This window comes from Nycticebus coucang, chromosome 5, assembly GCF_027406575.1.
Source record: "Nycticebus coucang isolate mNycCou1 chromosome 5, mNycCou1.pri, whole genome shotgun sequence".
NCBI classification, from domain to species: domain Eukaryota; kingdom Metazoa; phylum Chordata; class Mammalia; order Primates; family Lorisidae; genus Nycticebus; species Nycticebus coucang.
In genome coordinates this window covers 51,097,104-51,114,296 of record NC_069784.1, presented here as the reverse complement: position 1 = coordinate 51,114,296, position 17,193 = coordinate 51,097,104, and the positions used below count along the sequence as shown (strand labels likewise).

Genomic DNA, 17,193 nt, shown 5'->3' with positions numbered 1-17,193 from the left:
GATGAGGCAGAAAGATCATTTGAGCCCAGCATTTTGAGGTTACAACGAGCTGTGATCACATCACCGCAATCCAAACCTGGGCAACAGAGTAAGACTCTGTTTCTTAAAAAAAGAAAGTTCAATAACCAGTAGCATTTCCCAGAAGTATTAAAAATAGATAAATCAAACCAAATCTTATACAGTATCCTAATGTAATAAGAAAATATACAAAGATAAAAAAAACTTACTTGCAGTATCCTGTGCCATTATGGTAGGTGACACACATTCCTTTATTTACACAGGGTTCATAGACATCCCGACACTGCAATGCTAAAAATAAAAACAAATACACATTAGAAATAAGTCACTAATCATAACCCTCAGCCACCAAAGAAGTGTAATATCATCCAGATCAACATTCATTCCCACATCCAACCTGATCTGGGAATTTTAATCAGTTTTTCATCTTTTGGCTTTGAGCGCAGAAGCTCATCTCAAAAGTCTCTTTCTACAACAGTGTTTTTGTGGTCTTGAATGATGCTCTTTCTCTGTGCTGCCATATCCCCAGGTGTTACACTTCTATCTCCCAATGACAGCAAGAAAATAAAAGCTATAATATCTATGACTTGCCACATTATCTTGGGATTTGGATACTTCAAATAAATAATGTAAGGATTCATCAGTGGGCATTTTAGGAAGATAACAAGGTAAATACTAAGTCACCATATTAATGAATTAGCCTTCAGGTGAAGTTTTAAAGCAGGCCACTTCAAGAAGTAATCAGAAAGATCATCAATACTCATTAAACAAACTAAAATTAAGAGCCTCACATGTACCAAGCACTACATTAGGATCCAGAAAAAAAGGACAAATGAAATACACAAATAAATGAGTAAAACATAATCTATATTTTAATATATTTTATATTTTAATATATTTTATCTATATTTTAATATAGATTGATCTATAATCTCATACTTTTCTATTTATAGAAAAATAGGGAATAGATCATGAATAGAAATTGTGGTGGAGGAAGGATCAAAATAAATAAAATGAGAAGTTAATTTTATACATATTAAAAAAAAAAAAAAATTCTCAAACTCTTGATTTCCCCAGTCCCTTGAGTCCCTCCCACAAACAGACTATTAAAAACAAACAAACAACTACAACAAAAAAAGAAGAGCACTTTCACTGATCTCAGCCAGGAGAGGAAGAAGTCTACCTAAAGTCTGCTACTCAGTTGCTGGATAATTACAACATCTTCATTGATTGTCTAGCTTTTATTTCATCACCAAAATATGAACTAATATATATGTGTCTTATATGTAATATATATATAAAGAATCCTAACAGAAAGGCAAGACAGAAAGAAACCTAGTCAAACAATAAAAATCAAAATTGAACCACATAAACTCTTTTGGCGGGCATATTAAGATATCCATCTCCTAGGATGATTCATGTATAAACATCTCAAAGCAAAACTGAGAAGTCCCACCTCTGAGTCTCCTCCAGCCACACCACCCTATGCATGAATTGTGCAGTAGCAGAGGCTCTGGGGCCACTCGTTCTGGACATCAAAACCAGCAGCCCAGGCATAAGACGGATGTCAGAACAACTCCTCCATTAACAATTACTGCATAAGAGCCCTTTATTTGCCCAGTACTGTATCAAGTGGTGGAATCATTTGAGAACATGTTTACAGAAATCTCATCTCATCCTTAAAATAATTATTTTTTTTTTTTTTTTTTTTTTTTTTTTTGTAGAGACAGAGTCTCACTGTACTGCCCTCGGGTAGAGTGCCGTGGCGTCACACGGCTCACAGCAACCTCTAACTCTTGGGCTTACGCGATTCTCTTGCCTCAGCCTCCCGAGCAGCTGGGACTACAGGCGCCCGCCACAACGCCCGGCTATTTTTTGTTGCAGTTTGGCCGGGGCTGGGTTTGAACCCGCCACCCTCGGCATATGGGGCCGGCGCCCTACTCACTGAGCCACAGGTTTTAATACTAATAGTAATAACAACAGCGGCTAACACAATGTACTTACTAAATACAAAGTACTGTCCTAAGCAATTTACATAGATGAACTAATTCAGTCTTCACAACAACCCTATGAAGTAGTTAACTTCATTAGACTCATTCCATAAGTGAGAGAACAGAGAGGATTACTGGCCTGCCTGTTATCAAACCAGTGGAGTGAGAGCACCAGAATTTGAACCTAGGGAGTCTGAATCCAGAGACTGAGAGACACCATTCCCACTACCTGATAATGCTTCAAGTGGGCAGGGTGATAATATCATACCCCCTTACTAGAAAGTGAAGGTCAGGGAGGTTACATGGCCTCTTCACCTGTCAGCTGGTGGCACTGCTGGGCCTAGCATCCCGGTCTCTTACTAAGTCCAGCCCTTCTGCATGACAGCTACTGGGATCACACAGGCAGTCACTAGGATGCTGGCCTGAACAGGCAGATTCAGGAAGAGGGTCATCTTGTCCACATCCCACTTCCCTGTAAGACTCAAATGCTCCCTCTTCCCACACTGATAAGCTCAATGCAACAACTATAATTAAAACAGTTAATGTCAGGTTATTTCCTCCATACCAAAGTTCTCAAACTGATATTTTCATTCTCTTTAGACACTTTTATTAGTTTCAGTGAGAACTTCCTGGCTTTTTTCTATTTACTCTTTTTCTTTAAATTAAAAAAAAAAAAAGTCTCAGTAAGAAAGAAATGTTCTGCAGGCACAAAATATACCGCAGCTCTGTCCCCTGCAGGAACCCCAGCACAGTGGAGGGGGTCAGGAGGCCTGAAGTTCTTGCCTCCACCCTATCTAGCTGTTCAACCTCAAGCACAGCACAGCCTCATGGGGGCTCACTTTCCCTGTCTGTAAACCAACCTGGGAGTGGACTAAATGCCCCTGAAGGTTCCCTGTGAATCAACACCCACAGCTCCCTCATTAAAAGTACATGAATGGCATGCCCAGCACCTGGTGAAATCTACCCGGGGAAGGCATATCAAACCAGTGGACTCAACCACCCATGACTCAGAAAGCCAAGGGTGCAAAAAAATCATGGCCTGTTCCTATTAAGTGTCCTGGCAAATCATTACAGTGACAGGTTCAGAGAAATACAAACAACCTAAAGTCAATATGTGGCAATCAATCTAACAAATAACTTTATAGCCTAGCCTTAGTGAACCAATCAAACTCAATGACTAAAAAGGAGGTGGGCTTACCAGGCTAATAATTAATGCCATTTGGCTGATTTGTGGGATCATGCTACCTTGAACCTTTAACATTTACTAATCCATGGTTCTCAAACTTTAATAAGCATCAGAATCACCTCACGGGCTTGTTAAAATGCAGAGTGTTGGACTTGACCCCTTCAACTTCTGATCGAGTGGGCCCAGAGGGGGCCTGAGAATCTGCATTCCTAACATGTTCCCAGGTGTTGCTAATGCTAGAGGGCGAAGGAACCACATTTTGAGAACCACTGTACTAAATAAAGCATGAGTGTCTACTTTAAAAATCCCCCAAACAAAATAATCCACTGTGGGGGCCTTGAATGATGCAGATGATAATGTACTGCTTTGAATACACAGGATGTGTAGAAAAGGGAACCCTTATACTCTGCTGGTAGGAATGGAAATTAGCACAACCATAATGGAAAACAATATGGAAGTTCCTCAAAAAACTAGAATAGAATTACCATATGATCCAGCAATCCCACTTCTGAATGTTAACCCAAAGATTTGAGATCAGTTTCTTGACAAGTTGTCTGCACTCTGTTCATTACAGCACTATTCACAATGCTACTAACCTGAATGTCCACCAACAGACACTATTTAATAGACAAAGAAAATGTGGATACACACACACACACCCACACACACACACACAATGGAATACTATTAGCCTTTAAAAAGAAGAAAATTCTGGCTCAGCACCCATAGCACAGTGTTTAAGGTGCCAGCCACATACACCCAGGGTGGCAGGTTCAAACCCAGCATGGGCCAGCTAAACAGCAATGACAACTGCAACAAAAAATAGCCGGGTGTTGTGGTGGACGCCTATAGACCCTGCTACTTGGGAGGCTGGGGCAAGAGAATTGCTTAAACCCAAGAGTTGGAGGTTGCTGGGGGCTGTGACACCACAGCACTCTACCCAGGGCAACATAGTGAGACTCTTCAAAAAAAAAAAAGAAGGAAATTCTATCATTTGCAACAATATGGATAAGAACTGGAAGACATTATGCTAAATGAATTAAGCCAGGCACAGAAAAGCAATACCACATGTTCTCACTTACGTGTGGAATTTTAAAAAAATCCAACTCAAAAGCAGAGAGTAGAATGGTGGTTAGAGAGGCAGTGGGGAGATGATGGCCGCAGGGTACAAAGCCTCAGACTGATGGCAAACATAGTTAATAATTTTGTGCATTTCAAATTGCTAAGAGAGTAAATTTCAAATGTTCTCACCACAAAAAAATGTTAAGTATTCGAGGTGATGGATATGTTAACTAGCTTGATTTAATTTTTCCAAAATGTATTTGTAAATAATAATACCATTCATACGTCATAAATTTTTATAATTTTAAACTGTCAATTATAATTTAAAAGTATAATAAAGTAAAATTGGGGATTCAGCCTTACTCAAGGGCTACTTCTAAATGAATACTGTAATTATTTGCCATATAAAGAGAAATTAAAAATTTTGATAACTTGAAACCACAAAAGTGAGACTGGGAAAGACCTCAAATTCAATTCACATTTTTTCCAATGTAAACCAAATGTAACAATGAAATTGAAAGTAGATTCATGTATAGCCAGGCGTTGTGGCGGGCGCCTGTAGTCCCAGCTACTCGGGAGGCTGAGGCAAGAGAATCGCTTAAGCCCAGGAGTTGGAGGTTGCTGTGAGCTGTGTGAGGCCACAGCACTCTACAGAGGGCCATAAAGTGAGACTCTGTCTCTACAAAAAAAAAAAAAAAAGAAAGTAGATTCATGTTTGTAAAGTTAAAAAAAGAGAAACTAAATCATACTTTAGTTAGACAGCTGACACACTTAAATTGATGCTTTAACTGACTCTAAGAAATTAGTCACTAACAAAGAATGATCGCCCCCCCCCACCCCAGTTTTCATCTTAAGCCACAAACAGCAAGCACTCAATAAATACTGGCTGGCTGAAATCAATCTTACTTACTCTGCATGCATGTGTATCTGCACATGCCCTCCCCACCCCTCTCCCTCAACCAAAAAAAGAAAAATCAAAGAGAAGTAGTGAATTTCAATCTCATCACCCATCACGTGGCCACTTCCAATTTTCACACATTTTCAAGGCAGTGTGTTTAAGGACTACCATTTTATAATAGTCAGAACAGACTTAGAAAGCATCTAATGTCAGAGATACCACAGCTAATGGAATAAAGTCCCTATCCCCATAAACTTTATTTCTAATAGAAAAAGATAAAAAAATGAATGAACACATAAAATCATTTCGGAAACCTAGTAATGGAAAACACAAAGGCTGAAGGCATGTGGGCATCTTTAGATAGATTAAGTGTGTGAAGGTCTCCCTGAGGTGAAATCCTCTGAGCTAAAACTTAAATGAACAAGCATCATGAAGATAGGAGGAAAAAGCCCCTCAGGAAGAGGAAACAATCATTGCAAACGCCTTAAGGTGGAAATGAAACTGATATTCTAGGTTCGTACGGCTGAGGATTATTAAGGAGGAAAGTAAAGAGGCCAGGGAGGCAGGCAGGGGTTAGATGACAAAAGACCACTGTATGGATCACAGCTTGTACTCTGCAAGGGAGGGTGAATTACTTAGGCTGTTTTAAAAATAAGGAAAATGACACAGATTTATGTTTGAAAAAGTCAAGAATATGAAATGCTCCTTTTTTTTATTTTTTCCCTTCTTAGATAAGCTTATTCAAGTAACCCCTTTTTAGACTAGACTGAGGACATCCATTTTCCCAGCTCCCCTAAAATGGTAAAGATTTTATTCTAATAGCATCTACCCTTCTAGAAGCACCACATGTAATGTGTCAATCCACTACTCTCTACCTGCAATGACGACTTTCAGTTCTTCCTTGGCTCCCAGAACTTACTCAATTTGCCTCTCAGAAGAGCCAGCTGGGAGGTCCCTGAAGTACCATCACACAGTACCAAGCCCGGTACTTTTATTTCTTACTTCAGCTAGGCTGAACCGTCACACTGGTCTTCAAGGTCAGGGCCTCCCTTACCTGCCCAGTATTGCTTCCCACTCCCACTGCACTCCGCTCAGTTTATCCCCTTTCCTGAACAGACTGCCACCTCTCCTTCCACGCCTCTCCTTGTATCTTCTCTTCCTCTGCCTACTGCCTTCCCCTTTACCTTCTAAATTCTACGCATTGCTCCAAGGCCTCATAACCTCCTGCCTCACCCGCAAAGCTTCCCTTTATGGTTTTGGTTGGTCCTCACAGGGCCACCATCCTTTACAAGCTAACACTCATAACTCACAATTTGCCACATAATTCTATTATATGTTGTCTTCTAATTCTCTCTGCTTTTTCACTTTTAAATTGTTACAAAACAGACAACATTTCTTCTTTTCTGAAGCAATACACTGTAGCAGCTGAAAGTGTGGCCACAGAAATCACTCAGATCTGGGTTTGAGTTCTAGTTCCACCATGAACTATCTCTGTATCCTCTTTGTGCTTCAGTCTTCATCTGTAAAATAAAATCTCTCTCAGTTTCCTAATGACAATTAACTGAATTAATTAAAAACAATGCCTGATACACAGTAAAAGTTAAAGAAAGACTAACACACAGTAGATGCTTAAATTCTTGGTACTGATCTAATGATAAATGACACCTTTTGGAAACTTGTTATATCACTCAAACCTCAGTTTTAAACAAACTGAGAAATCTGGAATAACTGAAGAGCCCTATGAAATTTAGAACATGATATCAATAAGTGGAATAAATTCTTCCCAGTTGCCACTACTAACAATCTAATTAAAGACATAATGAACTACTACAAACACACACCCAAAAGAGGACACTGCTCTTCTTTTAAAAAGATACAGCACTGCAAGCATAAGAAGTGATTCAACAGAGGTAAAATACTATATATAAGCAAAAATTTCATTCAATTTTAGTAATCCACTAGATCCACTAGTAATCTATTGAACAACTACTCTGAACACTGCCCTTTACTAGGCATTGCAGGGAAATTACACTCTAGTGAAACTCTGCCTGTCCTATGGTTGTCCTTACAATCTAATGGAGGGAAGTTAGGAGCAGGGGCAGAGAGAATGTGACCTGCCCAGTTGGCTCTAAATAAAATACAAAGGAATTAAGTATGTCCTCAGCATACACTCTTAAATCAATCTCAGAATCATTCCAAAAAGAACCTTTCAGAAATACAACATAAACCCTTTTTGTTTAGCACTAATTCAGTCCAGATAAGGCTTTAGTATTTATTCAAGTTTATTTATCCCAATTATATATAAAAACTGCAAGCAACAGAATAAGCTTTCTGTTGATTTTAACCAGTTCCAGTGCCTCAGGAATTTACCCATTTAGGGATAGGCCTGAGGTATCCAAACTTAATGAAATCTTCCTTAAAATTTCCTCTGGGCATATACCTAGGTTTTCCAGGGCTTTTAAACAGCATGCCAGCTACATATCACTGTCTTGAAAGCCTCCTTTTGTTTTAGGAATCTCTAACATGAGTAATTAAGTCTGTACCCCAGCCCGTGTAATCTGAGCAGCCTTCAGTGTGTCTCACTCGCTGCATTAACATGTAATCTTCTAAAATTGGCATTACTTGTTGCTTTGCAGCCTCTTCAAATAAGCCTCTGTCTTGTTGTCTATCTCACATGATTTTTTTACATCCTGCACCCTGTCTGCAGCGTTGTATCTGTTCCTGCTCACACATACACCCACCACTCGCTCACAAGACATTTTCATGTCTTGAATGGCTGGGGTTCCTAAAATATAAGAAGAGGAGTTACACAGGGCTCTTTTGATTTTTTCTTCAACATTTATGCAAATTTTAAGTAGCAGTATTTGAGACAGATGAAGTCTTGAGTTTATGCCCTAGGATCTCAGCTGCAGTTGGCTGCTGTTGCTTCTGGCACATGGCCTCTGGAAGAGACTCAGTAAAATGAACAAAGCTCAGTTTTCTAAAATGACTGCTTGCATTATTACCAAAAATAGGAGAACTGAGGGCAGACAAGGAGACATCAGGGATTTGCAGTAATTCTCATAGGACCCTGCAATTTCAAACAAAGATTTCACTAAATTTTTTATTCCATTTTTTAGGATCAAGCCATTAAAAAAAATCCAAACAAACAGAAGTAGGGAAGCTTCAAATCCCAAGGGTACATTTAAATAAAAACAAAGCGGAGAAACATCTATTTTCCTCCTTGAAATTTGTCTTGATTAAAAGGGAAAAAAAAATGCAGTAAGGGAGGAGATACTAACATTATATTCCTAATAGCATTCCAAGGATTTCTATGCTTTTCATATACATTATCTGTAATAGAAAATGTATCTTCTACCAAGGAGATGTTGATACTAGATCCAGAGATTAAGAATTAGGCTATAAGGTTCAAAGAAAAATACTACTGCTTTTCAAAAACTGAAAATATACCTTGATTTAAGAAAATATAATCAATAAAACTGAACTTACAAATTTAACTTAACTTATTTAACTGAACTTACAAATAAATAACATTACTAATAGAATTTTCATTTTTAAAGAAATTCATTCCAGTGAAGTTAATAAATCTAGAATAATCTTTGATTTTTTTAAATTTTAACTTTGTCCTATTTTATAATGTTGGATTTATTGCAAACCCCAAAATTCACTGATATTTGCTGTTCTATATTGAAATCTACTATGTATTGTATTTTTCCTTCTTTCATTTTTCTGTTGTTTTAAGAACTGCAGGGGAAAAAAAATTTACCTTATGAATGAGTCAAATTTCAATTCCTGGGTCTTGGAGATGAAACTAATGCATTTAGCCCTACCACATGAAATACATGTGTGATAAATCTATATATGCTCATAAATCAGGATGTGGCCAATTTGCTAATCATACCTCTATACATTCATACATTCTTTCACCTGAAAAATATTTCCTCTCCCTTTCTTCCTTCTCTATCTTGCTGAATTCCTACTATATTTCAAATCATAGATAATCTGCACTACCTTCCTTAAGCAGCCTCAGAGACCCAGCAGTTTGATTTACATGTTCCTCCCCTGTGCTCCCATTTCATCTTAGGCAGAAGTATTATAAGTGCTGGCTATCTCTCGATCCATCTCTATGCAAATTCCATAAAGGCAGTGACCATAATTAGATTATCTTTTTATACCTGGGACCTAATAGTGCCTGGACCACAGCAGCTACTCAATACTTAATATGCTAGTCAATGAATTAGATATCTATCTGTAACAAGATAAAACCTACTAACAAACCCAATAATCAATCTATGTGTTTATGTGTCAGATTTCACTTTGTGTAGGTAAAAAAGTGAGAATAAAAAAATGATGCAAACTTTCCAAGCCTTTAACAAGCATCGATACTTGAGAAAGTGCAATTGTACTTTTCCAATCTTTGCAAACCTGAAATGCCTTTGAAAGTCTTAAAATTATCATGAATAAAGATACACCTTCCACTCCTAGCCCCCATTATCCTCCACATGTGTTACGGTAAAAACTGGTTGAAACAGGTTGATAGAAGTCAAAATAATTTACATCTAAATGGCAAAGGCAGAAAACGCAATAATAAAAAATTTCAATTGAATGGTAAACCACAATTCGTAAAGAACCATTTCCCCATGGGTAGATTTACTGATACACATCCATGGAATAATAAGCACCAATGTCATCCAAATAAGCCTCAATGTATTTCTTCAGCATAAGTATCTAATTCTTTGTAAAATGACCAAAATAATCAGAATTTACATGTAGAAAAAATTCCGGATCTTGGAGTAATAAAACCCAACAGAGAGGAAGAAGGTATATCACATCTAGAAATTAAATTATTCTCTATACGAAAGATTATATATTTGTATGCTGCTTAGTGGTCAAAAAAGACCAACATGAGCTGTTATTCCACCATCTTATCAGGTATCTTTTATTATATGTTCTACTATTTATATCTGTTCTGTTATTGGGACAAATTTTGCCTATCACCAATTTCCTACACTTTTAATAAACTCTGCCTTTTTTAAAGCTTTCTTAAGACTATTTTGTTAATACTGCTTAATTTTAAATGCATGCAAAAACATTTAAGTATTCTTGCCGGAAAATATAAAAACAGAACTTCTGTAAATTGACCACCCAAGAGACCTGTAACAAAGTGGTCAACATATGGAGGTTGTCAACATAAGGAACTAGGCCTACTGTACTGATACATACATGTGGTGCATGTCCGGACTATGAAAATTATGTCAATTTAAGAAGGTGGTAAATATAGGGAGGAGGTCAACTATGGGGGTTCTACAGTATATATAATCTTGTTACCCACCCAAAAGAAACAAAGTATGCATTTAGTTTAGATTGTTTAGAACACTCTTTAAATGGAGTAGACAATTTCTAGTATTCGTTAACTTAAAGGGAGATTTCCCCCCAAATATAAAGAATAAAGAACAAAATCATGTTTAGAAATAAAAATGGGAAAATCTAAGATTGCTGCATGTTATATAAAATCATGGAAATTTACAAAAACCAAATGGGGAAAATACTGGAGAGACGACTGGAAGTCTCCATAAAGTCCAACTACATGGAGAGCTAACTGCTTGCTGTAAAGTCAGAGTTTGCAGAAGCTAAGGTCCTAACATCTGGGTTATTTTTATATTATTATCTGGGTCACAGTGGCTCCATGAACCTCACAAGATCCTAATCCTTATGGATGTCCAACCTGCGGCCCACAGGCTACACGTGGATTATATGTGAGGACTGTTTATCAGTGGTGTCAAATAACATGGAAAATATGCAGGGACTTTTTTTTTTGCTCATCAGCTTTCGTTAGTGTTTGTGTATTTAATGTGTGACCCACGACAACTCTTCTTCCAATGTGCAGAGAGAAGAAAAAAGCTGAACACCACTGCTAGCAATGTAGAGGAAACAATCTAAATCTAGAGATGGTAAATGTTTATCATCCTCATTTCGAGATTGTGCCTGAAGCCAAAAACCTTCGTATAGAAAAATGCCAAATCTTTATTAAATACTAAGCAGAGAAGAAAACACAAAATACAACACCAACCTTCAATTTTTATTTAGTTTTGTTTTTAATTTCTCTCTTCCTTTAATTTTTTTTCAAACATAAATTTATGTCCCACATCAACATAACTTGGGCCTCACAGTCAACAAATCATCATCATCATCATCCACATTTAAAGATACGTGATGAAGAGCTAAGAATTTCAATAAGCAATTTCTCTTAAAAACACTAGTCCTCTAACGCCATAGCCATTAAACTACTCATATTCTTTCTTTATTATGAGTATAAGCAAGAATTTATCTCCAAGACTACTGAGATTTCTGTGGAGTTGGAACAGTCATTTTAATAGAAACAGCCCAAATCACCAACATACAGTGAAGACCTGTAAATGCTCAAGTGCGTTCTATCTGCTCATTCAATTGTTGCTAGAATGACAAAGATAATTTTGCATACATTAAGTGACCACACTGGAATTTTAACTTCCCATGTTTTTGTGTCTTCAAGCTAGATAAGGGAACTCTAGATTTCTCCATTTGCAGCAACATCTGATTTAGCAAACCTTTTATAAAAGTTTTCTGTAGAGGCCAAGATTTCTCTTGCTCCAGTTTCGATTTGGAGTTCTCAGAAAATCAAAAGAAACAGCATAAATCCAATATATTAAATTAAAAATTGGGGGGTAAATACTGTAAAGGGCGTTAGCTTTCTTGAGCGCAATGCTTCCCCCATTTTCATAAATAAGTCAAAATCTCCTAGAGGGATTTAAAATAAAAAGCAGATGCCCTGACCTACCTCACATCCATCTGATATGCTGACACTCTTCCTGTCTGAGGACCTAAGGGAGTTCCAGGAGAAGGCTGATTCTGGAGCTGGGTAATATCTAAATAATGTTTACTCCACCTAGCTTCCACCCAGCTATGTGTGACACCAAGTACATGCTAAGTACTTGGGAAATGTTTGCCAGACCAAACTGCTAAAGGTGCAGACCTAGTAGTTTTCCATCTCCCTCCAAGAGAATGATAAACAAGTCTTTAGTTTCCCACAAAACAAAAAGAAAATCTGTAAAACAACAGTTTATTCTAGCCTTTTAAGGTCAGGATGACCTGGCAGAGGAGGTACTTTAATCTCTTTTAGCACTCTTAAAATTCTCTCCTCAATAAAAATTCATTCCACTTTGGGGACGTGGGAGTGACACTCATGTTGAAAGAGAGGGATTTACAAAGGGAGTTTCACTTGTTACACCACCACAGGCCCAGTGGGAATGTCCTTCCCACCATCACCTCATCGCATTAACAGGATTAAGGAAAACCAGTATTAAAGCAAGTAACTCTCAGTTCAAGCAAAGGGACAAAGGGTTTAGCAAATGTGGTTATTAGTGCAGTGCTGGTGGTTAAATAACATTTCCCCTCCTCCCCACTAATGCACACATTACCTCACTGAAAAAATTAAACCAAGGCATTGTAATCATTTTGGCTATAAGCCTAAATATATGTTATCACAGAAAGCCTCAAATACTCTAAGTTTTATATAAAAACCATCAAGTGAATCTAGTATCCTCTCCTCCATCCAATGTAATATGGCTTTAAAATTGTTAAATAGAACAACTTCATAAATGTGAGTATGGTGAGCTTCAGTATGTGCCAATGCACTTCCACAGAAAATAATCCTAAAGCAGCAATCTTCACAGACACAACCCTTTATTCTCAAGGAATAACACTAATAATGTGAATTTCAAAAATTAGCCAGCCATGGGCGGCGCCTGTGGCTCAACGGGTAGGGCGCCGGTCCCATATGCTGGAGGTGGCGGGTTCAAGCCCAGCCCCGGCCAAAAATAAAAAAAAAAAAAAAAAATTAGCCAGCCATATCCTAAACGAGCTGGCAGATCAGTGCACTACAAGCGAAACGACAGTAACAGGCACCTACTCTACCCAAAGATGAGCTGGTATTGACTTGGCCTCAGGAAGAAAAACCAAGGCATCATACAACACTCCACAGGACGCGGTTAGATCCCAGCTCCTGACTGACAGGGGCATCAGACAGCACTCCATAGGATGCACTGAGGGTTAGATCCCAGCTCCTGACTGGCAGGGGCATCATACAACACTCCACAGGATGCAACTAGAGTTAGATCCCAGCTCCTGACTGGCAGGGGCATCGGACAGCACCCCACAGGATGCACTGAGGGTTAGATCCTGACTGGCAGGGGCATCAGACAGCACCCCATAGGATGCACTGAGGGTTAGATCCCAGCTCCTGACTGGCAGGGGCATCAGACAGCACCCCAAGATATGCACTAAGGGTTAGATCCCAGTTCCTGATTGGCAGGAGTTTTCAGCAGATTTCCATATATGTTCCCCCACCCAAACCTATAAGCATGCCAGGACTTATGTGAACACCATGGCCAAACATATCATAAAGTCATCTTACAACCCCCAATTTCTCAGCCCTGAGCAGGCTGACCATACACAGAGCTGCTGGCCAAAGACAATGCTATAGTAAAAGTTACCTTCAGAGTTTACAAAGATTTTCAAACAACCAACCAAACCTATGAGGCATGCATGTTAGCATCAATTCACAAAAGAAGAAACTGTAATTCAAAGACAAAAAGAGATCTGCCCAAAGTCTTACAAATCAAGGTGTCTGAGTCAGAACCAGAACACAAGTCTTTTACCTAGTAATCTGGTTTTCCTTTTACTCACTCCATCTGTAGAGATGCAGTTAGAAAAACCTGATATCCACCTTAACCTACAAACTTCCATAATACACATTTGTAGCTATTATATTCTTGAAGAGATATTTACCCACTTACCAGCTATGTGCATAAACATGTCCACCAAAGATCACCTAATGACCAAATGCTCACCAAAAACAAAGCCAGGACTGAATCCTGGGTAAGCAGGGTCACCAGAGCTGCATCAGACCACCCTTCACACACACACTTAGGACTGACTCCATCCGTCTCTATCGCCCCACCTTCACACAACGACGACAACAAAAAGCCCATTTTGAGAACTTCTCAACTCTAGGATTCAATATGCTGCTATGTATTATTCCTCTGGGGGGCGGAAATGAAAACAAAAACAAAAAAGCTACCCTGTAAGGTAAAAGAATGGCTGAAATTCTTCAGAGTTTTTTCTTTGTAAAATTATAACTTCTCACTACTAGGGTAGCATTACAGAAGCAAAAAGAAATTGTGGTGTTAAAGATAGAACCAGTTTATATGAATGATCATGTAAGATTTTACTCTTAAAAACCGGTGACCCTACAAAAAAGTAGGCAACTCATCATTATTTTATCAAAGTACCCATAATTTACTTGATTAGAAATGAATCCCTCCAAAGAATGCATCTGCAGTTAACTTAGTAAAAACTGTACCAATGAACAGGAAGAGCATGATCTGCTACTCAGAGAAGGTGGGTAGTAACTAATTCAGTAAACCAAAAATACTATAGGAGATAGACTGTTTTCTTATCTGGTCCGCTTCTCTCCAAGTACAGAAATCAATTGAGAGGAGAGAAGACAAAAAAAATCACCCTCCCAAACCAAGACATAAACGATGCAAACACAAACCCTTTATATTGTCAGGTCTCAACTGAGGAAACCTCAGACAGCTCACAGCACTGTCTTTTCCACAAAGTTAAGAACACCAGACTCTTACTTCCAAAATCAAAAGCATACATTTTATTACTACAGTGTGGTATACTACCCCATGAAATACCACCTTACTTCACATTCACACCAATAAAAACTACAGAAAATAATGGCATGTTAAATAAAATAGATCTCTCTTCTGTTTTCCTTATGACATTTTTTAAAAGGTTATCTGACACACAGAACCATGGACCTTGAAATGGGAGATGAATTAAAATAGAATTTTAAACTATGATAAGTCTATAATAAAAAATATACTCCATGGGGCGGCGCCTGTGGCTAAAGGAGTAGGGCGCTGGTCCCATATGCCGGAGGTGGCGGGTTCAAACCCAGCCCCAGCCAAAAAAAAAAAAAAAAAGAATATACTCTATGTATACTATAAATACCATCAAAATTCAGGACATTTGATTATAGAAATATAAGAAGAAAATGAATTTTTGAAAAGTCTCATCCAAAAAGAAAACCAAATGACTATAATCAGGAAAGAAAGGAAATGGGCAACTTCTTTCTGTGCATCTAAGCCCCACTTCTGAAACAACAGCTGTCTTTGCTCAGCTGGAGGAAAACCACAGGACTTGGAATAATTCACTTAATGTACTATCCCTCCTTATGCTAAAATGGCACTGCTGACTCACCCTCAGTAAGACATGGGCTTGGTTTAACCTGTTTTTCCAGTAACAGTAATGAACTGAGCTTCTCTAATATTAAAATGATTTGCATCCCCACAACTGAAAAAAAAACACTCAGAAACACCTACATACATAGTATACATGTCCCTGTGTAGGCAGAGTTCTATCCCTCTTTCTAATGTGCTCTCCAGAGCCTCTCCATAAATGATGAGCAGTGTTATTCCTTTCTACTTCATGACAAAAACGGAAATGCTACTACTTATCAAAACAATCTTTCACTGTATTTTCTCAGAATATCATTATCTTAGTTAACCCTCAGTTTTGGGCTCCCAAAGTCTGAAGTCAAATGAAATGTCTAACTTACTTTCCTTACTCTTAGTTACATGTCATGCTCAAATTTGCGTGATAGAATGGGTTGCACAAAGCCCACAACAATTCCACAACCGTTGCATGCTACCAGTATCATCCAACATGGTCCCATAGGAAAGCCTGGTAGATTCCCAATTCCATTGCTCTTTCATGTCTGGCTTGCTCTCTAGTTAGGGCTGAAATATTTAAAAGAAAAAAAAAATCAGCAACCTAAAGGTCAAGCCCTACCTCTAGATTATGAATCAGGCCAATCACTATAACAGTGGAATAGAAAGGCTTAATGACATCAAACAAGGGTTTTACTTATAGCAATACAGACCACAGAAGGAAAGGTTATTAATTCTCCTTATAGCAAAAAGAGTGTATCTTTCTCAAGGACAGATTCCATCTATTTCACACACATCTTTTAATTCACATACATCAGCTATCACAGGACAGTTTTGTTTTTTTTAATTAAATCGTAACTGTGTATATAATGCAATCATGGGGTACAATGTGTTGGGTTTATTATATACCATTTGAAATATTTTCATCAAACTGGTTAACATAGCCTTCATCGCACTTTCCTAGTTATTGTGTTAAGACATTTATATTCTATACTTAGTAAATTTAACATGTTCCTTTGTAAAATGCACCATAGGTGTGATACCACAAATTATCCTTCCTCCACCCAACCTGCCCCCTCCTCCCTTCCTTCCCTCTTTCCCTTTATTCTTGGGCTATAGTTGTGTTCTACCTTTCATAGGAAAGCTATAAATTGGTTTCATAGTAGGGCTGAGTACATTGGAAACTTTTTCTTCCATTCTTGAGATACTTTGCTAAGAAGAATAAATTCTAGCTCCATCCATGTAAACATGAAAGAGGTAAAGTCTCCATCTTTTTTAAGGCTACATAACATTCCATAGTGTACATATACCACAATTTATTAATCCATTCATGGGTTGATGGGCACTTGGGCTACTTCCATGACTTAGGAATTATGAACTAGGATGCAATAAACATTCTGGTGCAAAATATTTGTCATAAAGTGATTTTTGGTCTTCTAGATATATACCTAGTAAAGGAATTGAAGGATCAAATGGCAAGGTCTATTTTTAGATCTCTAAGTGATCTCCAAACATCGTTCCAAAATGAGCATATTAGTTTGCATTCCCACCAGCAGGGCACAAGTGTTCCCTTTTCTCCACATCCACACCAATACCTCTGGTTTTTACTGGAGTTAGACAATATCTCAAAGTGGTTTTGATTTACATTTCTCTGATGATGAGAGATGATGATGAGCATTTTTTCATATGTCTGTAGGCCATGTGCCTGTCTTCTTCAGAGTAGTTTCTCTTCAAGTCCCTTGCCCAGACTGCGATGGG

The 17,193-nt window shown here is 38.1% G+C and overlaps 1 protein-coding gene across 3 annotated transcripts in view; it reads right to left on the bottom strand.

The window, feature by feature from the left end:
* NOTCH2 (notch receptor 2) overlaps nt 1-17,193 on the bottom strand; it is a 155,013-nt gene that overhangs the window by 109,351 nt on the left and 28,469 nt on the right. For all 3 annotated transcript variants that reach the window (XM_053590948.1, XM_053590949.1, XM_053590950.1), the window contains exon 2: nt 228-309. In XM_053590948.1, the coding sequence (XP_053446923.1) occupies nt 228-309 (82 nt within the window). The remainder of the gene's footprint in view (nt 1-227; nt 310-17,193) is intronic.